This window comes from Martes martes (genome assembly GCF_963455335.1).
Source record: "Martes martes genome assembly, chromosome: 17".
NCBI lineage: Eukaryota > Metazoa > Chordata > Mammalia > Carnivora > Mustelidae > Martes > Martes martes.
The window spans coordinates 49,647,321-49,672,389 of NC_137905.1; the positions used below are offsets into that span (position 1 = coordinate 49,647,321).

Sequence of the window (25,069 nt, forward strand, 5' to 3'; positions counted from 1 at the left end):
ATTTCCCCCATGGCCCAGGCCCAATAGCGGCGCGGCTCACACAGGGACGCGTCACGCGCCACACCAGCGATGTCCCTCCGCCGGTGGGGGGGGCAAGTGGAGAGGACGCAGGGGGGCGGAGCGCGCGGCGACCAAAAGTAGTCCCGCGGCGGGTCCGCGCGCGCGCGCCGCGCGCGGCCGGAGGCAAAGCCCGGCTCTGTGTGGGGCGGGCGCGAGAGATCCGCGGGTCCGTCGGTGCGGAGTGTGGCGCGGAGGGATCCGCGGGAGCCGCAGTGCGGCGGCGCGCGGGCAGGGCGGGGCGGGGCCGGGCGAGGCGGGGCGCGCGCGCGGCGGCCGTTGAAGGACCGTTGGGGCGGGAGGCGGCGGCGGCGGCGCGCGCTGCGGGCAGTGAGTGTGGAGGCGCGGACGCGCGGCGGAGCTCGAGCTGCTGCAGCTGCTGCCGCCGCCGGAGGAACCTTGATCCCCGCGCTCCGGACACCCCGGCCTCGCCATGGTGAGTGAGGCTGGGGGGCCGCCCAGGCTGGGGGCTCTGAGGCGGGCACGGCGGGGCAGGACTCCTGAAGGGGCGAGTGGACCCGGCATAGGGGGTGTCGGGGCCCCGGCGAGCGCCCCTGGACCCCTCTCGGCCCCTCTGTTGGGGGCCTTCGAACCCAGAGCGGGACGTTTGGATCCCGGAAGAGGGTTAGGAGCTTCAAAAGCGACTTTTAATACCAGGTGGGGTATTTAGACCCCAAAATGGGCACCCGAATTCTCAGAGGGGGCATCTGAACCCAGAATGGGGCATCTGGACCCTCAGAGGGGGTTTGGACACCAGAAAGGACTTTAGGACCCAGGGTGGAGCGTTGGATCTCTGAGGTGGGGTGTTTGGACCCCTTGGAGGGTGAGGTAAGAAGCATTGGCTGGGGAAGGGGGTATTCGGGCCCTAATGAAGACTTTGGGTCCTCAAAGGATGCGGGGAAGGGAGATCAGAGGAAGGCCAGGCTGCCGGCGAGCTCCCGAGAGGGGGCCGTGTGTAGCTGGACCTGGGTGGGGAGAGTCGCAGGGATGGGGGCGACTTCTGCAGATCAGACCCTGGAGGGGAAGGGGGTGGTTCTGGGAAGACCAGCATTGCAGAGGGAGGAGGAGGAGGAGGAGGAGGGTGAGGTGCAAGCTTAGGGGAGGAAGAGCCTGGGGTGGGTAGCAGTGGAGGTTGGAAGATGCTCTGGGAGCCTGCAGGGCCTGAAAAGGATTGGGGTCGGGGAGATGGTTAAGAGGGAATGGTGAGACTGGTGCTTGCCAGTGGTGGGGGAGCAGGAGACCTCGTGGTTGGTTTGGGGGGCGGCCAGAAAAGGTTCTGAGGTTACTAGCGGGTTGAGGCTGTTGAACTAGGGAGGTTGGTTTTCATGGGAGGGGGCTGGGGCGGAGTGTTGCATTGGGTCCCTGAGAAGGTGGGGGTAGAAGAGGAGCCTGGCTTGGGTTGTGGGAGGTGAGGTGGAAGGAGGGCGGGGGTGGGGGGGGTGTCGGAGGAGAAAATGAATGGCAGCCAAGGTGGGCCTAGATTTGGAGGTGGATGTGGGCTGCTCCCTGGAAGTCTCCAGGGAAAGACCAGGACAAAGACTGTTCAGTCTAAATGGGGAGTGGGCTGCAGAGGCTGAAGGGAGTGGCCCTACGGTCCCCCTTCCCCAGGAAGGATGGGGCTGGGCAGGAGGCGCCCTGGCTGTGGGAGCAGGTGGGTGGAGTTGTTCAGGCCCCTATTGCGCACTGAAGCAGCATGAAATGGGGGGGTGGGGGACCAAAGTTTGGGATGCATCAAATGAGCCAGCCTTTTCAGCCTCGAATCTCACCCCCTCGCTGCCCCTTTCAGACCGAGAGAGCTGCTTTTTCCAAACAGGAGTGCTGGTTTTCTTGTGGTCTCCAGCTCCGGGCACTGTTCTGCGCGTCTCCTCACTTGTGCCAAATGACAGTGCAGTACAGTGTGGCGTCGGTGACAATCAGACGCCTGTTCCGGTGGCCTCAGGGAGGGGGCTGCAGAGCTGGAACAGAGAGGACCTCCAGAGGGACCCCTTCTTCTGCCCGAGGGCTACTTGTTCCGTCCGGGGCCCTCACTGAGCGCCTCTGTTCATTCACACAGCTGGAGCTTTGAGAGAAAACCAGCAGACTGGTTCTTTCCTGCTCCCTGCCACCCACAGCACCCACAGCCCCCCCAGGCTCAGCTTCGGAACCGCGCGCAGCCCTCCTCCCTGGCAAGGCCAGGGAGAGCAAGCAGCCGCTGCTGTGTATCAGATCTCAGACTTGCTGACACAGACCTAGTGGCTCCTCTTGCCACTACCCTATTTTCCCCCAGCAGAACCTTGCTCTAGGGGCCCGCAAGGCCTTCCTGACTGGTGCCAGGAGCCCCCTCCCACCCCCCATCGCATCCCAAACAGGACCTGAGCTTCGGCCCCAGCTAGTTTCTCTTCCTACTTGTAATCTGCAAGGTGTGGGTGGGACAAGCCCTGGTCACCGGCCTTGGACTTTGGCCTGAGCGCTGTGGCTCTCCTTGGCCCGGGTGAGGGGCCCTGGCCTTGGTTTCAGCTCTCATCTAACACTGCTCTCTGGCATTGGCTGGGGGCTGGGTCACGGCAGAGAAATAATACCTCTTCCCTCCCCCACCCCAGGGTTTTTTTTTTTTTTTTTTCTCTTGTCTGGCCCCTTGCTGGAGCCGAAGATGAGGAATAAGGAAGCAGGAGACCAGCTGGGTTGTTTTGGAGACAATTTTTTGGAAGCGTAAAATTCTCAGATTTTGAAAGGGAAGAAATCCTGAGAAGGGGTCCCCGGCGATAACAGTTTCTTGGGTGATCAGTGCTGTGGGCAGCAGCCATGCCTTGAGATCCATAGCTGGGAGCCGGGACCTTTCCTTCACCCCACGGGGGTCAGGGAGAGGGTCTTCTTAACAGGCAGGAGAGTGTCTGACGGGCTCTAGAAGCAGAGCCAGGCCTCTTTGCCACAGCCCCGTACCTGGTGTGGATCATCCCTGCCTTCCAGCCGCGGGTGGCAGCCCCAGCCCTTCAGAGCCACTCCTGGGCATGCGGGGCCACGTGTCCCAGCCCCTGACAGGGCTGCCCAAAGTGGGGGAACAATTGGGCTTCTTGCAGAGTGGGGCGGTAGGGGTGGGAAAGCCCCCCCCTACTCGGGCTAGCTCCTTCCAGTCTGGGCCAGGCAGAGAGAACCAGGAGCAGATAGAACGGCTGCCCTCCTCCCCAGCCTGTTCTCTGCCCTCGGCTCCTTCTCTTCCCTCTCCCCTGGCATTTGCCTGGCCTTGGTAACCAGAAGCCCATCCTGTCTTCTCGCGTTCCCCGAGCCGCTTCCTCGGGTGTCAGGACCAGGCTTCTCTGCCCGTGGGAGCCAAGGGCAGTGGCCCGAGCAGGGGGCTTGTGGGCCGGGGCCGCCGGCTTGGCATCTAGAGCCCAGCAGCCCCGAGTCTCCTTTGGAGGCAATGCAGAAGGGTCTCCGTTTGGCCTCCTAGCCGTCCCTTTAGTCTTTGGACTTTTCCAGAATGTGTGTGTTTTTCCTTCTCTACCTTCCTTCTTCCCTCCTCCCTTAGCCGTCTCTCCTCTGTCATCATCACTTTGATTTCCCTCCCCTTCTGCCTTTTTGGGGCTTGGCCTCAAGTTCCTTCCCCCTTTGATTAAAAAAAAAAAAAAAAAAAAAAACCCGTAAAGGACATTTTAGACCAGTTGTGATGTGACCAGTTCTTCTATTTGGGACGGGGTGGGGGTGGGCGGGTCACTGCTAGCTTGCGGGGAAGCTCCGGAACCGTGGTGCAGATGGTTTGCTCTCTTTGCTCTGGTTTTGAGGGCTCTCAGCTTCCAGGCTGGAGCCCTGCCGGAGACGCGGAGCCCCTTTCCCGATTGTAAAAGGAAGTAAAGGAGGGGGCGCTCGTCTGGGCACAAGGCAGGGTGGTGCCCTCTTGGCGACATTGGCAAAAACCAAGGAAAATTCATGTGTTTGCTGCCTCAAGCTAAATGTTGGGGCTCAGCCGCCTGCCCAGCTCCTCTGCGGGACACCGGTGCAGAAAAAGCTGGTCCGTGCCTCTCCTCTGCCTCATCCCCAAACCCAGCATGCAACAAGGGTTCCCTGCCCCCACCTGGCCAGTCCCCAGAGCGGCCAGGACTGGAAAGGGTTAAAAGCTGCAGCAGAGCCCGGGGAAGCTGACTTGGGTCCCACAGCCCCTCCCCGGGCCAGCCGTGGCCCTTCCGGCCCCAAAGGAACAGAACAGAACAGAACGGTGCCCTGCGCCTGCCCTGTGCACGGGGAAGTGGGGCGGCTGCCTGTGGCCCGACCAGAGTACCCGGAGTGATTCAGAGCGACCAGTTAGGAGAATTCCTGCCAGCTGCGTCCAAATAGGTGACACAGAAACTAGCCGAGAGCCCCAGACATCTTCCCTCTGTCCTACCCAAGGACTGGCCTGCTTCAGTTTGGAGCCTTCTAGAAATGCCTGATTAGGCCTCCAGGGCAAGTACTCCCTTCACTCACCCCTTGGGGCTCTCGGTGGCAGCAGTGCAGCAGCTAAGCAGAGACAGGAACCCGCTGTGCTGGCTCGGCTGGGCTGGGCTGGGCTGGGCTGGGCTGGGCTGGGCTGGGCTGGACTGGAGCAGGCCGTCTCCCCACCCATCGTGGCTCCCAAGCGCTGGGTCACGATTGGAAGGCCTTGGGTCTGGGCAACTTAACTGGGCCCCATGGCAGGCAGGCCTGGGTTTCCAGTCCACTCTAGTTCCCAGAGTCCTAAATCCCCACATTTCCTCCCAGAACTTGGCCTTCCTGCAGCCCTGGACCCTGGCGTGCAGCTCCTTAGCCCAGGGGCAGGGGGTGTCCTGTGGAGCCGGCCTCACCAGGGGGCTGCCGGGCTGAGCGGGCAGGACGTGGGGACCACCGCGGGTGAGCCCCGGGACTGACTGTCTCCTCCTCGCTTTTCCAGGCTGACCAGCTGACCGAGGAGCAGATCGCAGGTGAGCTTGCCTACCCTCCTCCTCCCCGCCCTGCCCCAGGAAGGCCTGTGCATCCCCAGCTGGCTCTCACCCCGGCGGGAGTAGCAGCTGACAGCTGGACTCATGTGGCCCCTGCCCCAGTGCTGGGTCCTGTGCTTAGAACTCTGGGGACCATGGGTAGAAGCACACTGCCCCCCAGGAACACCAGACAGACCCCCATGGCCCTGAGCCGGGCATGCACCAGATGTCAGAGCCATGTCCTCTCCTGGCTGCGGGCCATTGGGGGCCTCTTACTGCTTGGTGGCTGCAGGGTAAACCCAGCTCTCGGTCCCGGCTCCCGCCGTTGGGCTCCAAAGGTGAGCCTCCTGTCCCGCTTCAGGAGCCATCCAGAGGATGGCTTGTCACTGCCACCTCTGCACTTGCCTGTGCTTTGCACTCCCCTTCACACATCTCGAGTCACTTTGCTCGGCCAGAGAGGACTCTCCCCCAGCTCCTGGCGTGAGCAGCTCCTTTGCATTCTCTGGGTCTCTGCTCCGATGTCACCTCGGAGAGGCCTTCCCTCCCTGCCCGGACGGACAGCCTTCCTTTACCCTCCGGCCCGTCGCCCTGTGTATTGCCTTTGTGGCTCTTCTCACTGTCGGAAGTATTTCGTGTCTTCGCCTGCTGTATCTCCTGTCACTAGACGTGAGCTCCTTGCGTTGGGGGCTGTTTCTGTTGGTCCCTGCTGTACCTTCAGTGCCTAGAATATAGTAGGAGCTCCGTAAATTTTTGTTGGCCACGTAGGTGGATAAAGGAATGGCCGTATATCCCCCAGGAAGCCGGCAGAAATCCTGGAATCCTGTCTAATTCATTTTTGGAGCCACCTGGCCCATCCACCCCAGAAGGGTCACCACTACAGGAACTATCGCGTCACTCGGTGGGCTTCTCCGTCTCCCTCTCCCAAGACCGTGAGCTGCTTAGGACAGAAGCCAGCTCTCGGTTTCTACCCCCAGCTCTGGGCCAGCTCAGAGCAGACAGGAGGAAGGATTCACAGAATGGGCCCTGGGCCCCAGCAGCTCTCCAGCCCCAGCTTTGCTGTCAGGTCCAACAGGCTGCAGGCTAAGTGCCGAGTACGCCGCCGACACGGGAGGAGGCCAGAGTGGACTCGTCTTCTCTCCGTTCCTCCCTGCCCCCGCCCCCAGCACGCAGTCACACCTTCATCTTCTAAACTCTGGCCATGGAGACCCATGGAGGAAAGCTGGAGAACCGCCTGGTTATGGAGTGATCATGAGCTCCGGGTCCTGCCCTCCACAAGAGGCACAAGGCCTCAGTACAGAGAGGTGCCGGCATCCCCAAGGAGACTCCTGTCCCTGTGGCCCAGAGGCTCGGGAACGCAGCTTCTGGGCTGTGCGAGCGTCTCCCGCCGCACCTGCCACCCACGCCCGGGCTCTGCCCTTACGTGACACAAACACAAACTAGGCTCCCCACCCTGTCCCCATTAGCAAACTGTCCACCACCTCACCCCAGCCCACACTCTCTGGGAATAGGCTGCCAGGCATCTGTTCTCCCAGGGTTTGGGGGTAGGGAGCACCCGGTGCCAAAATGGGCCCAGTGGGAGGGCAGCAGCCACGTGCTCCTCTCCCCGCGCCTGATGCGTCCCCAGCTGTGGCCTTCCCACTCAGCGCCACTCGCTCTTCATCCCAGCTTGGCAGCCGTCCCCTCTGCTTCCATCCCCCCACCTCTCCGCCGCGTCGCCACGCACCCCCCCCCGCCCCGATGCCACGGCACACCGGCCGCACACCGCCCGCTCGGTGCGGGGAACTGGCCCGGGAGGACCGCCCAAGGCATCCTGCACCTTCCCCTGCCCCTCGCGGCCAGCCGACCGTGGCCGGCGCGCCTCACACGGAGGGTTCTCTCCGCTCTCGTCCGCTCCATGACAGCAGTCCGTTTCATCATTGGAGGGAGAGGCCGAAGCCAGGGACCAGAAAGAAATGTAGACTTCTCTGCGGACCCCTGTCAGCCTGTTTCCCCTTGGTCCTCACTGAGCTAGCTTGGCCAAGGCAGGTGCTTAATAAATGTTGACCAAAGAAAGGAAGGGCTCTGCCCCCAGCACCGAAGCGAGGGGCCTGGACTGGCAGGCTCCTCCTGGCTCCTTCCGGGAGGACTCCTGTGGCCGCCTTTCACGGAGGCTTTCCCTGTGGTCCCTGACCTCCGATTCCTTCCCTCTCTCACCCCAGAGTTCAAGGAGGCCTTCTCCCTCTTTGACAAGGATGGAGACGGGACTATCACCACCAAGGAGTTGGGGACGGTGATGAGATCCCTGGGACAGAACCCCACTGAGGCAGAGCTACAGGACATGATCAACGAGGTGGACGCGGACGGTGAGCCCCGTGGGGCGGTGGGGGGGGGGTGGCCCCCTTTCGGTCTCGCATCTCAGGACCATTGGGAGCCTCCCTTGGGGCGACGGATGAACCTGCGTCCCCTCTGCCAGGGCTCTGGGGCAGTCTCCCAGGGTCCGGGCCAAAAACATTCCTGACTCCCCTGCCCGCCTTCCAGGGAATGGGACCATTGACTTCCCCGAGTTCCTGACCATGATGGCCAGAAAGATGAAGGACACGGACAGCGAGGAGGAGATCCGAGAGGCCTTCCGTGTCTTCGACAAGGTAGGCGGTCGTCTCCCACAGTAGCTCTAGTGCTCTGGCAGAGGGACAGACTGCGTGGGGCCCCGGGACGCCACTTCCCCGAGGCCTGGGTCCCAGTGCCGGCTCCGCTGCCGGCTTGCCCTGCGACCTCACCCCTTCCCCTGCCGGGTGGCGGTGACTGACGGTCCCTGGCCGGCTCAGAGCCTTGCCCTGTCCCGGTGCCCAGGACGGCAACGGCTACATCAGTGCTGCCGAGCTGCGTCACGTGATGACGAACCTGGGTGAGAAGCTGACCGACGAGGAGGTGGATGAGATGATCAGAGAGGCCGACATCGATGGGGACGGCCAGGTCAATTATGAAGGTAAGTGGCCGCTGGGGGCGGGGCGGGGGCCGGTCTCCGGAGCAAGTCCGCGGCTCGACATCAGGAGCGAGCCGCCAGTCCCTCGTGTCCGGGAGGGCCGCTGGCCTGGCCCGCTCGCCCGCTCTGACCCCCTCCTTCTGTTTCGCTTCACAGAGTTTGTACAGATGATGACTGCCAAGTGAAGGCCCCTGGGCAGCTGGTGATGCCCGTTCTCGTGCTCTCTCTCTTCTCGCGCGCGCGCTCTCTTCAACACTCCCCTGCGTTCCCCGGTTCTAGCAAACACCAGTTGATTGACTGAGAATCTGATAAAGCAACAAAAGATTTGTCCCAAGCTGCATGACTGCTCTTTCTCCCTCCTTGAGTCTCCTCCCGTGCCCCTCATCTCCGCCTCTCGCCCTCCCCCCTTTCCGTTCTCATCTTCCGAGGCCTGATGCACTCCTGGACGCAGCCCCCTTCCCCCGAGGGGAGCCTCTGCCCTCCTCCTCCAGCCCGGGTGGCTCTCCTCTCTTTTGGTTTGTTTCCTTTCATGTGTCCTCTGACTTTGGGTGCTGGGGTGGCTGCCGGCCCTGTCCCCGGCCCTGCTGGGGAGGGGATGAGGCCTCGCCCAGGCAGGAGAGCATGCCTTCCGCTGTTGCATGCGACCGGCCCTGTGATTCCCTGTGCACATCCCAGCAGCCTTTCGGGGCAGGGGTGCCGAGAGAGGCATTCCAGAAGGGCTGGGGGGAGGGGGGGGACTTGAGTCGCGGTGTGGACTTGGATATGGTCCAGGATGGGGGCGAGGGAGTCTTGGAAGCTGGCATTCTTTTTCCCGCTGGAGGGGGCCGACTCCTGGAAGGGGACGGATAGAGTGGACGCCGCTCCGGTCCCACTGGCTGATGTGAGACCATCTGATCGGTTTCCTGGGGGTGGGCTGGGTGGGGGCTGCTGAGATGGCCGCTCTGCGAATTGTACGTGCCCGTGTTCCTAAAGCGATCTCGAGCTGTTCTGTAAATACCTGGTGCTAACGTCCCATGCCACCCGCGCTGCCACGTGCGACCCCCTCCCACCCTCCCCGACCCGGCGCCAAAGGCCCCTTGTTGCCGCGGAGCCAGGGATGTTGCTTTGTCCCGTACAGGTTCTCCTTTGGTTTTCTTCTTTATTCCCCTTAAAACTGATCCTGTCGAAAACCATGCCGGGCTAGCTGGAGGGTGGAGAGAGGGAAGATGAGCCCGCCACGCTCCGGAGAGAACACCCCTGCAATAAGACAGTCTTACGGGCCAGCTGGCCCGGGACCGGCAGCCGAGGGCAGCTCCGCGGCCTGGTCAGCCGGGCCCCTCCCGCTTCTCCGCGGTGACTCGGTTGGCTCCGTAACACCCGTGCTGGTCTCCGCGCCCTCTCTCCCCTCCCCCCCCCCCGCCTGCCCCCCACACTCCCCCAGCATGACCCGTGACCTTGCTTCTGATTTTCGCCTCTGGGACAAGTAAGTCAATGTGGGCAGTTCGGTCGTCTGGATTCTTCTTCTCCTTTTTTCTGTTCATTTCATCTTGCCCCACCCCCCACCCCCCCAGGTTGTTCAAGTGGCTTCTCCTGGGACCTGCCCAGCTTTGAGAACCTCCTCATCCACCCTCTGGCACCCAGCCTCCGGGGGAGGGGAGGGGAGGGTCGGGGCGTCATGGGAGACCCAGCCAAGAGCTGAGGGGAAGGGCAGGTAGGCGTGAGGCTGTGGACGTTTTCGGAGTGTTTTGGTTTGGGATTTCTTCTTTCTTTCTTTTTTTTTTTTTTTTTTTAACCGGGCAATATTGTGTTCAGTTCAAGCTGTGAAGAAAAATATATATCAATGTTTTCCAATAAAATACAGTGACTACCTGACGTGGCTCTTCCCCGCTTGCCTCTGTTTCTGGGCCTGCTCCCTGCGTGCGCCCCGCACCCCCGCCCTGGAAGGGCTTTTCCCGCACACAGCTCACTCCAGAGCCTCATCCTGGTCACGGCAGCAGAGGGGGACCTCTGCTCACAGAGCTTTAGCCACCCAGAGGGCACGGGGACAGAGGGATTTGGAACAGAAAGTCCCTTAACTTGCCTGCCCCAAGTGGGGATGTGGAGAGGGCCTGGGGTCCTGTGGTACTGTAGGAAGGCATGGAACAGAATCCTTATGGGCTTTTCCCAAAATAGAGGAGCCCCGCCTCCAACTGCAAATCCCAAGTGCTCACCCATTCAGGGGTGCAAGGAATGAACAGTTCGCAGACACCGTCTAGCCTGTGACCTGCTCGCACGGGGCTGCAACGGCGGGGCTGGAGGGAAGCAGAGACCTAATCCAGTGGAATTAAAAAAAAAAAAAAACTCGCTTTCGCTCTTCACCCAGCTTTGGAAGGGTGGAGAAGCCCAGCAGCAGGGCCCGACCTCGGGGGCCTTCCTTGTGGCAGAGACCCTAGGCCAGCACTGGACCGACCCAGCGTGGGCCATCGTTGGAGCCCAGCACAGTGGGTGGGGAAGTCGGGAACGGCAGGTCATTTCTCCAGCACCCCAGCGCCTGTGCCCCCTCTTCCTACCACCTGGTTGTCTGCCTCTAGGTCTATCTAGTGAAGGAGGTGGAGCGTATGGACGAGAGCTCTGGGCCTGGGGCCGGCTCCGCGACCTCAGGCAGATGAGCCCGTCCCTAAAATGGGCACATGGGAGCACTTGCCCCTGGGGCCGCTGAGGACTGAGTGAGCCCACAGGGACACGGGGGCACCGCAACCGCTGGCCATTCTTCACTGAAGGCTCCCGCTTCACAGGCGCGCTGCTCAGCTCTGCCTCCAGGACACTGTGATTCCAGACGGGGAAACAGGCCCAGAAGGGCGAAGAGACCACTCCAAGGTCAGCGCGCTCTCCAACCCTCAGGGTCTCTCTCTGCCACTTCGTCCCTGATGACCTTGGGGCGGTGACTTCACCTCTCTGGGCCTCAGTTTACTGGTCTGCAAGATGGAGAATAATGACCCTATAAGATGAAGATAAGAATACCCACTCGGGAGGGTTGTGCCAACCACTTTCTAGACCTACCCCATTCAGTCGGCATGCAGGCCACGGAAGGTGAGCAGAGGCATGAATTAAGTGTCGAGACCTGACAGTAAAGAACCGGAAGCCCCGGGCAGGTAATACCCTCTCACACCGCACGTCCAGGCAGCGGCCGAGCTGGGTCTCAAACCCTGGATCCTTCAGATCCCAAGCGCCCCAGGCTGCCCACGCGGCTCTGGCTCCTATCATTAGTTCTTCCCCTTGGGCCCTATGTTTTGAAAGACTTTTACTCCTGGACAGGCTGCTTTATTAAATAATCATGCCTTCTCTTTCCCATGCTTTATTAATCAAAGACACATAGACGGCACTCGGAGCTTCTAATGGACACGGGGCAGGCCCAGAGGGAGCTGATTCCAGCCTGGAGCAGGATGCTGACAGTGGGAATCGTTTCCAATTCCGGCTCTCGGGTCTGCTGGACCAGCTCACACCTGTCCTCAGCGGGGACTAGCCAAGGGACACAGCGGGAGGTGCCCACCCAGGGTCCCCTCCCTTCTCCCCCACCCCCAGGGTAGTGGCCACTGGGACCATTTCTAAATGTCACTCCCCCTTTGACCAGCAGGTGGGGCTGTGACTACTGAGGGCCTGGAGAGCTGAGACTCCTGGGGACTAGCCAGTCAGTCTATGTGTGTGTGTGTGTGTGTGTGTATGTGTGTGTGTGAGAGAGAGAGACAGACAGACAGACAGATGGTGCTTGAGTCCCATCTGTGGGCCAGGCCCAGTTCTAGGAAGTCCAAAATGAATAAAACGAATTACAAATGCACACATTCTCCGTAACTTCCTAACGCCCGCTCCACACTAAGCAAACCCCTTGGCTAGGACCTCAGCACATAACCCAGCTCACAAATTTCTATTTTTTCCCCCTGCTTCTTGGAATACTTGGTTCTGTGATCACGAAGTTGTCATCCAACTGGAACGTGAGTGAGAGAGGGCCAAGGCAGTGTCAGTCCCTGCTGTATCCCCAGAAGGTGCAGAGCAGCCTTGGGCCGCAAACGAATTCCAGGGAATCTGTTGAGTTAATGAAGGAGCAGCAGGCTAGGAGGCCAGAGTCAGAACTGTGAGCACAACAAAACACCCCTCTTTCCCAGGCTCACTTTCTTCCAATCCTCAGGTCCCGCTCAGCCATTGCCTCCTCCAGGAAGCCCTCCCCGATGTCCCCTTAGATTGCACCCCACCCCACCCCCATCTCACAGCTCTGCCCACTCTGGACTCCGAGCCCCAGGAGAGCAGGGCCGGGGCTGTCTCTGTCACTGCCGTGTCCCCAGCATCATGAGCTAGGAGAGGAGTTTCCAAATCATCCCGGAGGGGCTGTGTGGAGATAGATGGGCCAGGAAATGCTTGCAAACCCCTGACCTGGTAGATGGGTGTACACACCCAGGCCAGAAGCCATGGTGGTCTGCAGAGGGCAGAGGGATTCTTGAGATGTTAGGTCTGAAGGGAAAAAGCCGGCAGAAAACCAGCTTCCGTGCTTGAAGCCTCACTAACCCCTTAATCCGAATCTGAAAGAATGGGCATGATAATAGTGCCCACCCCGGGCTTGAATGCTGTGGGATGGAATGCCCAGCCCTGTGTGGCCATCACTTAGTGAGCCCTAAGAGGCTGGAGAGACAGACTGACCCATTTTCTGGGACGGGCACCAAGCGTGGAGGCGAGCGCCCCCTGGCGGTCTTGCCTGGACAGGCAGGCAGGCCCCCTATCCCGCGCCTCCCTCCCCAAATACCGCTCTGGAGCCCCTCCACCCACGCCATCCTTTTCCCATCACCCTCTGGGGAGCCCTCTGGGTTGGTCCCCACTGAGGCTGGGCCAGGTTTGGTGACAAAGGCAGGACTCCATCTGATGCTTCTTGCCCTGTTTGGGTTTTGCACAGGTCAACTCTTTTCATTACCAAATTCAAACAATATGTCATTCTGGCAAGACTCATAAATGTTTCTAAACACCCTCATTTTTTTTTTTTAGTCTTACATTTTTTTTAATTGTGGCAAAATACCCATGACATAGAATAAACTATTCGAACGTGTACAATTCAGACATTTAGTACATTCACGATCTTATGCAACCCTCAGCACTATTGGTTTCCAGAACATTTGCATCACCCCAAAAGGAAACCCATACCCCATAAGGCAGTTATCCTGACCAATCTTTAACTCTCCCCAGACACCACCTTGTTCTTCTGTAATGTGATTTGAATCATAGCGGCGGAAAGACCCATGGAGGGAAATGTTGCTTTTTTTCAGCCCACATTTGCCCAGCTAGCCACACACAACAGCAGCAACAGGATTGCAGTAACTGTAACATTTTTGTGGTATTTATTCCAGGAAGGCCCAGTGCTCGGCTGCTTATCAGAGGCAATCACTTAATCCTCCGCACCACCCTATAAACTAAATTCTAGATTACTGATCGATCGCGGTTCTGCACCAAAGGAGGCCGAGGCACAGAGAGGCAAAGTTGGTAAGCAAACAAGGGAGCTGGCTTCTGGAGACAGAAAGGTCCGCTTCCCACTGAGACTTCCTCCTCGCTGTGTGACCTGGGGCTGGCGAGTACCCTCTCTGGACCTTGATTCCAGTGTCTGTGGAAAGGCTCCAATGACAGCAGGGCTGAGGTGCTGTTAACTCTCCAGAGGCCCATGCCTCCCTACCCAGCCTGTCCCCAGGTTCACATTTACCCTTTTAACCCCAGATCAAGTGCTTTCAACCCTGGAACAACCTCAAAGGGGAACTGGGTGGGGTTGGGGGGGAGAAAAGGCCTTTCCCATTTCCTGTAAACACCACTTCCCTTCTGCCAGTTGGCTCCCTCCTGAGCACCCTCGATCTTGGGCCTCTCTTTAGGGCAGGAGAAGCCTGAAGGCTGGAAATCACCCCAGCGGAGTCCAGTGGGGCAGGGACTGGTCTATCGGGCTGCTCGCTGTTGAATGAATGAATGAGCTTTTTGCGAGGGCTCTGAGAATGCAGGAGGTGAGGGCGGGCTTTGTAGGTAAGCCACAGCTACTCATCCAGAGACAGGCTGTGTTCCCTGTGGGGGACCCTGGGATCCCTAACCCCCATGCCTTTGTCCTCCAGCTTCTCCATCCCACTCCCCCAACACACACACACCCCCGGGCTCCCACAGTCCACATCTTGTGGCCCACCAAGGTACGCGTCCAGCCACGCTCCTTGCAATGCAGCAGTCTCTCGTTCCTCTGGCCTCCCCCTTGGAGGGTGGGGGCGGGGGCTTCCAAGTCTGATGGGAAATCAGGAGTGAGGGGAGGCCGGGAGCTGGTCCAGGAATCGCTGGATCCCAGGAGGCAGAGAGGGTCTGGCTTTTAGAGCGGCTTGGGAGATAACCTGGGCTGTTCGTGGGGGCTTGGGGTGGGCAGCCGGGCACCCTGAACAGGTGTGGGTCAGAGCCGGAAGCCAAACCAGAGCCGACCTGAACGCACAGAAGCTTCTGGGAAACTTTTCTGCCTTCTAAATATTTAGACAGTGAGATGGATGGGCAAGCGAGGGCCAGACTGGGCTGGCTGGGCCCGGGGTTATTTTGAGAGAAGTGTTCTTTTTTGCTCCAGGACAGACATTCCCCGTCTCCCTCCCTCTTCTCCCAGAGCCTGTCGGGGCCACCCCCGAGAAGGAGAAATAGGGAAATAGCAGCTGATTGCCCCCCCTGCATTCAGGGGGGTCAAGATTCCGGCAGGCAAGGACTCCAGGGGCTCACTTCCGCTCATCCACAGACAGCCACGGCCCTGAGCGTCGGGCTCCTGCTCCCAGCAGCCAGGGGCAGGAGATCACAGGCAGATGATGTCAGCAGAGGGAGCAGCCGGCTGCGGACCCCATTTTGGATGATGTACCCACAGTGCTGCCAGCTCGCTGCGCCTGGGGCCCGGGTGTCCCCGGCCCCTCACCCCAGGCTGACAAAGGTACCCGGTTCCCCTCCTTCCCTCCGGGAGTGGCGGGAGCCCTCGAGTCCTTCCTCCCAGAGACGGACCGGGAGAGGGGTGCCTGCGAGTTGCCGTGGGTAGGCCTGGGACCCAGGCAGCAGAACCACAGCCTGAGCCTCTGGAAGACAGCCTTGCGGAAGAGGATGAAGACCCAGGGGTCCAGGATGGGGTTGAAGGCGTTGAATCGGAAGGCACGGAGGTCCCCCATCTCACTGCTGTCTGGGGCGATGGCCTGCGTGAAGCCTCGGATCTGGGGACAGGGCGGGGGCGTCAGGAAGCACCCCCGAATCCTCTGCCCCCCACCGAACACCCACCCCCCCTCACTCCCCTCCTTCCACGCGCTTCCTGGCAGGAACGAGGGGGGGGGTCCCTGCCGCAGGGGCAGGAAATAAGATATGACGAAAAGTAAGTGAGAAATGCATCTGGGGAGCAAAGGGAGAGAAAGCCCCAGGAAACCACCAGCCTAGAGGGACAAAGCCGAGGTCGGAGGTCGTGCGGGTAAGGCGTGGGGCTACAGCTGTGTGGCTCTCCACGTTTCCAGCCTGTGAGTCATCTGTAATCCCCCCAAAGTTTTGACGACCAGCTCTGGCATTTTACAGAAAGAGAAGCCGAGGCCCAGAGTACCGGGCAGGGGAGAGGTGGGAAGGATGATTACAGGGGGCTCCCCTGATCCAATTCCTGGGAGGCCGGCAGGAGCTCTGCCCGAAAAGGTCAAGGCCGGAGAGCCCCTGGCAGAGGTGGGGGGGTGAGGGCGGGGCTGGGAGGTTGCGGGGGAAATCAGACTCTGGAATCAGACGAGCCTGAGGTCCAGACCTGGCTCTGTGTGACTGTGGACAAGCCCCGTCACCCTCCGTCTGTAAAAACAATGACGGGACAGGAACTTGGTTCCACTCCTTGGCAAGTGCTTGTGGAAGGGGTATCTAAGGTCATCTGAAGACGATCTGAGAGAGAATTTGTGAACCACAGGGCACGGGGCAGACACAGAACCACGGTTCCAGGACGGGAGGATCTGATTATCTTATGACCATTACAGGGGGTGGGGGAAGGTTGGAGTGGGTTTGGGGGGGTTGCCGCAGATAAGAAAGGGGCGAGCCAAGGGCTCGGGAGGGGAGACACCTCTCCAGAAAGTTGGGAGCTATCTGACCACGCCCAAAGCCTCTGACCTCTTGGGACCCCGGTGTCCCCGTCTGGGAACTAGACTACCCCGCTGGCAGACCTAGCTGGGGGCTGCCCTCCTCCCTCCTCCCCCCCACCCCACCCCCGTCAGACCCCCTTCCCCCACCCCAGCCACCAGGGGGACTCACCGTGAGGGGCAGGGAGCACACGGCCATGATGACCGTCATGAGGGCCAGCAGAATGAGGTGGTCCACCTCGTCCTCTCCCGCCCGGGGCCCGGGGACCGGGGGGCACTGGTGGCGCGTCTGCTGGCGGTGCATGCGACAGAGGCTCAGGGTGACGGAGCTGTTGCACAGCGCGATGGCAGCCACCAGCAGGGCCATGAGGCTGGCGTAGGCCAGAGAGAAGGCGCGGCCGCCGACCTCCGTGGAGCGCATGCGGATGAAGCACCAGCTGCCCGGGCAGTACTGCTGGTGCTGGCCCAGGCCCAGCAGGGGCAGCGCGCAGAAGAGGCCGCAGAAGGTGTAGATGGCAGGCAGGGCCAGGCGGGCGCAGCGCGGCCCATCCAGCTGGGCGTACACGTAGGGATGGCTGAGCGCCAGACAGCGCTCCACGGCCATGGCGAAGAGGATGAGCATGGAGGCCAGGCCGAAGAAGGTCATGGCAAAGGCGAAGGCATCGCACAGGGCGGGCCGGCCCCGGGCCAGGCCCAGCAGTGAGCTGTTGCGGGCGTAGGCCACGAACACGGCCGGGCTCAGGAAGCAGGTGCCCAGCAGGTCGGTGACCGCCAGCCCCGTGACCAGCACAGCGAAGGCCGAGGGACGTGAGCGTCGCCGCGCCCCCAAGATGCCCAGGGCCAGCCCGTTGCCCACCACGCCCGCCACGAACATCAGGGTGCTGGTGGCCGGGCCCACCGAGTCCCGCACGTAGGTGAGGTTCCTGCACGAGTCGGCCATCCCCCCAGGCCCCACGGCGGCCTCGGGGGCGGACTGGACTAGAGAGGTCCCCGGGGGGCAGGTGGGGGTGGGGGAGAGGGGGAGCTCAGACGCCCACCGCCCTTGCCATGGGCCACCCCTTCTCCTGTGTGCGGCTGGCTGGCCGGCTCTCTGCCTCTCTCCCCCTCTCTCCTTCGTCCTTCCCTCTCCCTAGTTCTGTCCTTCTCCCCGACTTGCCCACCACCCCGTCTCTCCTTCTGCCTCTCCCTCTCTCCCCGCAGTGGCCCTCTACCTGCTCTCACCGCACCTCTGCCTTCTCGCTCAGTCCCTTCCTCTGTGGCTCGCTCCACCAGTCTCTGCCTCTTCGAGAAAGCAGCTCCTTACTTCCCTCCCTCCTCCCTCCTCCCTTCTCATCTAGCCTGCTCGCCCCAGCTTTTTCATTTCCTCTGATTGCCCCGCCTTCCCTCCCCCTGCCTGTTCCAGAGGGCCCCCCCTGCTTCCTCCCCCCTTCCCTGGCCCGCTCCCTCCAACTCTCCTGCCCAGTGCAGCCCAGTCCACCTCCGCCTTCCCTCCCTGCTTCCTCTCCTGGTCTCATTCCCTGAGCCACCTGCCGCTTCCCCACACCTAGGTCTCTGCCCTCCTCCGCCCCTCCCCAGCATCTCCCCGGGGCACATGGGGATCCCTGAGTCATTACACCCTGGAGCACACCAAGACCTGAGGGGCACAGCTGGCTGGTCCGAGAAGCTGTCTGGGGGTGGCCTTTGGGATCTATTCTGGGCTTCAGGCCCCGGGGTTAGGACATTGCCCGGGATTGAGAAATGAGTAGGAAATTCCTCCCCGATGTAGTGTTTTTCAGCCACTACTGAGATTTCTGCTCCCCCAGATACAATTCACTCCTTCCAGAAGGCCGAGGAAGGAGATGGTGGGGCTCGAGAAAGAACTCCAGTCCCTAGAGCTTGTCCTAGGGTGCAAGCCTATCAACCCGGCCGAGTCTTGGGGAGACAGATTCCAGGGAGGAGGGCTTTGGTGTCCAGCAGTCTGCCAGGGACAGGCCCCAGGACTTCCAAGAGCATCAGAGGGGCGCGCCCTCCCACCCTCTTGCTTCTCGCTCTGGCAAGCCCAGGCCCCAGGCCAAGCCCCGGGGACCTTGACTTCCAGGAATAATATTTTGGCCACAGACAGCCATTCAGGACTCCAAGATCACTGTCATGTCCAACTCTCCCACACCTCCCCAAACACACCCCAGCCACCACCCCCGGGCCCGTGTGCTCAGCCCACATGTCCCTGCTGCCCACACACTGGTCACAGCCCCGGGGCCCCTCGGAGTCAATGGCTTCCCATGCAACCTCCCCACGCAGAAGTGCCAGAGCCCCTCTCAGACGCCCCTTATTTCTGAGGGAGGCAGTTTAAGTGGAAAGATTACAAACTCGGGGGCTCGTTCATTTGACTTGAGCTGCCGTCCCCGTTCCACCACCTCTTTGCAGCGTGATGACCTGGGTGAGAATGAGAAGCCAGTGTGCCTCAGTTTCCTCATCTGTACAATGGGGTAACCCCAGCTTCATGGGCCAGGCAGCCGGCCATGGCCAGTGGCCCGTGCCAGAGCCCTCTCTGTGACAAGGAGAGTGCATGCACCCATGTGTCACTTTTGAGCCCTGGAAGGGATGCTCCCGATGCCAAGGGCTGAACACTGGGTAGCTGCAGACTTCCCCTTTCTGCACCCAAGCCCCTCGGTGACCACAACTGCCTCACCCCTTTCCCCCTCTCCCTATCACCCATGCGCAGCGGCACCCCAGCTTCCGGCCTCAGCTCTAGCCACGCCAGGGGCTTGGGGAGGTGCCCGGAGCACATAGGCCTCGAGCCTCCTGGCTCTGCGGCTCCCCCCACGGCCCTGGTTTCTGCAATCCCCAGGCAGACCAGCAGGAACTCAGGAAGTTATATGATATTAATGAGGGATGATGCCTGGCGGGCTTATGTCCTGTGGCAGCATCAGGGGAGTTGGGGGGCGGGGCGGGGCAGCACTGGCTCCTGGAGCCTCCCTCCCCCTGGCTTCCTGTCCCCACCAGGGACCGATGAGCATTCAGGAAGTCCACTCGGCTCCCAGGCCCAGTGTAGCCTGGCCTCTGGCACCCTGCCCCCCTCCAGGCCTCAGTTTATCCACCTGTACCCCTGGGGGCCAGGAGGGCCCGCATCCCTGGCGTCCGTCATATGCTCCAGGACAGGTGGGGGAGGCAGCGACTCTAATGAGAGGTCCCCAAGGCTGGTTTCAGTGCTGGACCCCCTCCACTCATTTTCCGGAACCCTGGCATCCTGCCCATCTGTGACCACGCCCACAGCCAGGGCCACAAAGGGTTCCTCTTCCCTCAGGTGTCTTGGGGGTGAGAAGTCACTCCAGCTGGGCTGTGAGGAGGCAGCTTCCAGGACTGGGAGTGGGGGGTAGTGTGGGAAGGAACAGCTCCGGGAGAGTGAATCAGCCTCCCTTCTCCTCTCCCACGACTTGAACAGGACTCAGGAATCCCCAGAAGGACTGTGGACAGGGGCAGAGGAGGGAGGGCGGCCCAGGGGCAACCGGGAATGGCCGGCACAGTACCTGGGAGGGGAAGACGGGCACCCGGGAGGGGGCGCGCAAGGGGCTGTGGCGGACATGTGAACTTCAGGCGTGGGTCTGTGTGACATTAGTGGGGCCTGCAGAACTGAAGTAAGCATTTTTAAAAAATATTTTTCTTGGGGCGCCTGGGTGGCTCAGTCGTTAAACATCTGCCTTCAGCTCAGGTCATGATCCCAGAGTCCTGGGATCGAGCCCCCAGTCGGGCTCCCTGCCTAGCTGGAGGTCTGCTTCTCCCTCTCCCACTCCCCCTGCTTGTGTTCCCTCTCTCGCTGTGTCTCTGTCAAATAAATAAAATATTTTAAGAAATATTTTATCTATCTATCCGAGGTGCGGGGAGGAGCAGAAGGAGAGGGACAAGCAGACTCCCCGTTGAGTGTGGAGCCCAACATGGGGCTCAATCCGCCGAACCCCAGAGATCATGACTTGAGCTGAAACCAAGAGTCAAACGCCCAGCGGAGTGAGCCACCCAGGCGCCCCCTACCGGCGCATTTAGACAGCACCGTGAATGTGTGTGCTTGTGGGCACCGTGACTGTGAGTGGGCATGATTTTCTCGACTACCTATTTGTACGTCTGTGTTCCTTTGTCCACCTCTTTGTGGGTCTGTGCATGTGTGGTTATATTGTGGGCCCATGGGCTTCTTTATGGCTGTGTCTCCGTGTGTGTGTATGTGTGTGTGTGTGTGTGTGTGCGCGTGTGTGTTTGCTTGCACAGAGGGACTGCCTAGCGCAGGGGGAAGAGAGCGGCTTTGGCAACGCCCCTCCTGCCCCTCACCAGTCACTTGCTGTGTTGTGAGACTCCGGACAACGACTTCCCCTGGCTCAGCCTGGATGTTCTTCGTTGCGTGGCCGCCTTGTCCCTGTTGGGGGTGTGGTGCAAAGATTAGGGACCGAGTTCCCCCCGCCAGCCTCCAGGAAGCCCTCAAACCAGCCGCTGGCGTTGTTACTATTCGTTCGACAAACTGTCACCCACTTCCAGGGTGCCGAGGGTGGGGGGTGCAGAGGGGCTCTGACGGCACCATCTGATGGACACGTGTTCCCAAGTGGCAAGGAAGAGCAGGAGCCTGAGCTCAGAAATCCTCCACTGAGTCATCCGCAGCCCTGGGCCTCTCCCACGCCTGCTTGCTGGCCAGTGTCTCCAGCCGCCTGCCCAGGCCCCCCTCCGGACCTGCCCCTGAGCTAAGACCCTGCTCACCCAGGGCCTGACCTCCTGACTCCCTGGTGTCCTGACCCTGCCGTGGGAAGAGGTTGGCCCCACCTCGTACCCCTCCCCACCCACACACACACAAACGAGTGCAGACGCTCCCGCACATCCCATCCCCTGCTCACACCTGCCAAGCCTACCTGTCTACCTGTGTCCTCCCCATGCTGCAGGAAGTTGCTGTGTGGCCATCCCGACCTGTCCCTCATTGCCAGGTGCCAACGCCTTCAGACAAAGGCCATTTGTCTCTGCCCACCACCCTCTCCTACACCCCAAAAGGGCCCTTGCCAGCCTCTGCTTCTCGTCCCTGCTCCAAGGGGCTCTACTCTTGCCATCCCCACCCTGCCTTTGCCTGGCCTGGGCCCCTCCTCTGAGATACCCTCACTTCTGTCCTTCAGGCCCCCCTCCAACACCTCCAATCCCTCCTAAACCCTCATCCATCAGGGTCCACCCCAACCTCAAGCCCCAACTGGCCAGGTGCTGTCACTTCCCTGTGCCTGATTCCATGCCTATTAAATGGGGGTAAACAGAGTCCTTTGGGGGGTCATCTGAGAATTAAGTGAGGTGCGGCTTCAGAAACGGGACTCCAGTAAGTGATGGTCATAGTTGTGACTAGGGGCCACCCTTCCCCCAAACCCCCTCAGCAGAGCCCAGCCTGGCTCAGAGCATGTGGAGTGGAAAGGGCAGACAGCTGCTGGGAGGGACAGCCTAGCGCCCTTCAGGGTTTGGGGTGAAGTGGCAGGGGACGGCTAGCAGCAAGCACTTCCCCAGGTGGTGCCCTCTCTGCCTCTTGGCCTGGCTCCGACCCCAGAGCTGACCTCACGGGGGAGGCTGGCCGGAAAGAGCAGCGGGTAACCAGAAGCTGGTACTACAGTCATACCCGCTAACAAGATTACCCAGGTTTGCATGCATGGATGCTGGTCACCCGGGACCTGCCCTGTCTAGCTCATCCAGCATCCGCCCCCACCCCACCCCCCTGCCTCCCTCCCACACCTCCTCCAGGTAGACCTCCTTCCTGCCAGCCCTCCCTTCCCCACACTGGGTCAACCAGTCCCCTTGCTTCTTTTGACTTCCATTCCCCAAGACCAGGAATGTAAAGGAGGAAGGATCCACAATACACAGGCCCATGATTTCAGCTCTAAAAGGATCTAAATCCCAATGGTCTAGGCTCAGGAAATCCTTACACTCCTGAAGTGAAGAGCTCTGGGTCCCAGCCAGACAAAGGAACAAGATTCTGGCCCCCAAGGGTCGAAATACTCCAGAATTCCAGCCCCCTGAAGTCCGCGATTCTAGATTCCTCTGCATCTCAGGTTCTAGGATGTACGGTTGCTGGGTCTGAGAAATTCCAGAATCCTCTGGCAACTTCCCTCCCAGTAACCCTACTCCCCAGCTCCACCCCGCCCCCCAGCTCATCCTTGGCTCTCTCTGTCCCCAGTGTCCCCTGGGGCTCCCACAGACATGATGCAAGTCGGCCTGGAGCCAGCTGAGAGGGGTGAGAGGCTGGAGGGAGATGTAATTACAGCTGGTCCTGCCTCAACCCAACAGGAAGCTCAGAGTTGGGGCCCAGGGGACCCTAATCCAATGTGAATAATGGAGCACTCACCAGAAACACACACGGCCCAGTGAGCCGGCTCCATCCAGATTCGGGGGTCTGGCCCCCATTAGCCCCAGGCTGGGGAACACAGGTGTTAGTCCGGAGAAAAGAGGAAGTGGGGATGAAGAGACGGGAGGGGGTCTCTAACCCTGTGGCCCTCCAGCCAACCTGGTAAAGTAATTGACCAAACCCACAACTCACCCAATCTGCATCTCATTTCCTTTTAAGATTTTTTAATGTTTTTTTTTTTTTTTTGAGGGAGAGGGAGAGCACAAGCAGTGGGGAGCAGCAGGAGGAGAGAGAAGCAGTCTTCCTGCTGAGCAGGGAGCCCCATGTGGGACTCGATCCCAGGACCCCAGGATCATGACCTGAGCCGAAGGCAGACGCCCAACCGACTGAGCCACCCAGGCGCCCCTTCATCTCATTTCAGCAGACGTTCAGGATGTGATACATTCCACTCTAAGAAGCCCCTGACTCAGGCTCCATGAAAAATAACACCCAGCACTGAGACTTCTTAAGCAGGAGACATTGGGGCATGGTGTTGACTTTGGAGAGCTGAAAAGCCCAGGTCCCACCTCCCAGTCTCTGGTCACCCTGAAGAGGATATGGGTCTGAGACCACCCGCACTTCCACTTTGGGAGAAGCTGGAAATAAGGACTTTTAAGCAAAGGACTCCTCTTTTTCCATTGGGTCACTAAGTCAAGAACATTTTTTAAACATTATGTAGGCCAAAAGTAAAGAACCAAAAATAAATGAATAAATAAAAGATGAAATAAATAGAACTGCAGGCTAGAAATGTCCTGTGGGCCACCCATGTGTGAACTGAGAAACACAGGGCAGGAACCAGAGCTGTCACAGTCTTCCCTGTGTCCTCAGGACAAAGAAATAACTGTTGAAGGAAAGAATAGTACATATTAATTTGTCTCCTCCCCCTCTAGCCACGTTTCTCTCTCCTCCTGGTCCCCAAGTTGTAAGTTTATTTTTTAAGATTCTTTATTTATTTATTTGACACACACAGAGAGAGAGAGACAGCACAAGCAGGGGAAGCAGGAGAGGGAGAAGCAGGTTTCCCACTGAGCAGGGAACCTAATGTGGGGCTTGATCCCAGGACCCTGGGATTATGACCTGAGCTGAAGGCAGACGCTTAACTGACTGAGCCACCCAGGCGCCACTCCTGGTCCCCAAGTTTTGTTATCACCCTGTCTCAGCTCAGATGTCCCCTCCTCCAGGAAGTCCTCCCTGATTCCTAAGCTGAGTCAAATACACCCTCTGAGCTCCCCCGACCCCAGCTCTGCCCACTCGGGGTCACCATTATCTGGGGATAGGTCTGTCTCCCTCCCAAGGGTTTCTGAGCCCAAAGGGGGCAAGGCCAGGGCTGTTCCTAGCTTCACCCAAGGAGACTGGTCGCACAGCAGCTACCACAGAAATGAATGAACAACAAACAGAGATCAGTGCTAAGGACAGAGGTAAGCCTGCGGCAGGGGTTGGTCATTCAGGGAGGTGAGAAAGGGGCGACGGGCACAGGGACTCCTAAAAATCTACAGCCTAAGAGAGGAGAGAGGCCAGCTCAGGGGTTCGGAGATTCAGCGCTGGAGGCCATGGTCCTCACCCCATTACCTCCTAGCTGTGTGACTTGGAATAAGGGACCTCCTTTGGCTCGGTTTCCTCATCTGCAAAATGGGTACTATACAAGCAGCCAGCTGCCTTCTGGGGCTATGGAAATGATTAAATAAATTCAGGATCGTGGAGTGCTCAGTGGAGGTCAGAGCCCAGAGAGCGCCTTTCCTCCCGCGCAAGCCTCGCGCCCACACACCTCGCCCCACACACCCCGCGAATCATCACCCCCCAACACACTCCACACACACTCAGAAGAGAGGAGAAGGGACGCAGGTTCCTCCATGACGATCCCAAGCTCTGGGCGTGCCTCACTTTCCCCCAAAACACGGGTCCCACCACAGTCACCACGTTTATTGGATCCATAGTTTGGCAGGGAAGGGTAAGCGGTCAGGAAGACTCAGAGCAGAACGCAAAACAGGCGCTTGTCGCGGAAGGGGTTCTCCGCGGCGGGTACCGGCGTCACCAGCGGGTCGTCCTTGGCGTGCGTCTCGCAGAAGGCGAGGAGTTCGGCCGCCGCCTGCGACACCTGGGGGCGCCCGAGTGATGTCCGTCCATCGGCCGCCTAAGGCCCCGCCTCTTGCCCGGGCACGCCCCCAACCCCTCCCTGGGCCCGGCTCCGCCCCCTTCGTGACCACGCCCCCTGCCCGAGTCCCGCCCCCGGGTCCCGCCCAGTTCCGAAGGGAATCTTCCCACGGGCTCCACCCCAGCGGCGTCCGGTCCAGACCCCAGCCCCGGAGCCCCCGCCTTCCTCCCCACCTCCACCCCGCACCTTCATGCGGTCGATGTTCACCTCCAGCTTCAGCTGTTCCACCGTCTTGCGGGCCTCCGCGATCTTGGCCATGTTGTTGGACATGACTGAGGGCGGGGAAGAGTTTAAAAGCCGGGCGGGAGTGGGGGGCTGAGAGGGTTAGACTGGGGCAAGTCTGAGTCCCCAGGTAAGGGTGGCAGGGATAGTGGGACCCGGCGACAGGCTCGTGGATGGAAGAGCGTACAAATGGGGTGCCCAGAGATGGAGGGAGGGACAGGAAAACAGAGAAAGAGGAATGAGGAGACGTACAGATGGGGGACCAAGAGGCAGGCCAAAGGAGGGACAGAGGAACAGAGGGGAGAGGGGCCTGGGAAGATGGTGGAGGGGTAC

General features: G+C 60.2%; 3 protein-coding genes across 4 annotated transcripts; 1 reads left to right on the plus strand and 2 right to left on the minus strand.

The window, feature by feature from the left end:
* The first annotated feature begins 300 nt into the window (after positions 1-300).
* Positions 301-9,777, plus strand: CALM3 (calmodulin 3). Of its 2 annotated transcripts, XR_013968275.1 has the most exons (7): positions 301-493; positions 4,937-4,967; positions 7,163-7,306; positions 7,482-7,588; positions 7,794-7,929; positions 8,083-9,284; positions 9,594-9,777. XR_013968275.1 is itself a non-coding variant. In XM_080827998.1 (6 exons), exons 1-6 carry the CDS (start codon positions 491-493, stop codon positions 8,109-8,111), a joined length of 450 nt encoding a protein of 149 aa, XP_080684124.1. In that variant the 5' UTR covers positions 301-490; the 3' UTR covers positions 8,112-9,777. The 2 variants fall into 2 exon arrangements, 1 of the variants encoding a protein (XP_080684124.1); XM_080827998.1 differs by having other exon boundaries at positions 8,083-9,777.
* Positions 9,778-12,916: 3,139 nt separating this feature from the next.
* Positions 12,917-16,938, minus strand: PTGIR (prostaglandin I2 receptor; the record flags this gene model as incomplete). The annotated part of the gene is made up of 2 exons (XM_080829428.1): positions 12,917-15,116; positions 16,171-16,938. The coding sequence occupies 2 exons, from the start codon at positions 16,936-16,938 to the stop codon at positions 14,730-14,732; spliced, it is 1,155 nt and encodes a 384-aa protein (XP_080685554.1). The 3' UTR covers positions 12,917-14,729.
* A 7,390-nt stretch (positions 16,939-24,328) lies between these two features.
* GNG8 (G protein subunit gamma 8) lies at positions 24,329-24,784 on the minus strand (the record flags this gene model as incomplete). The annotated part of the gene is made up of 2 exons (XM_080829532.1): positions 24,329-24,457; positions 24,701-24,784. The coding sequence occupies 2 exons, from the start codon at positions 24,782-24,784 to the stop codon at positions 24,329-24,331; spliced, it is 213 nt and encodes a 70-aa protein (XP_080685658.1).
* Positions 24,785-25,069: the final 285 nt, after the last annotated feature.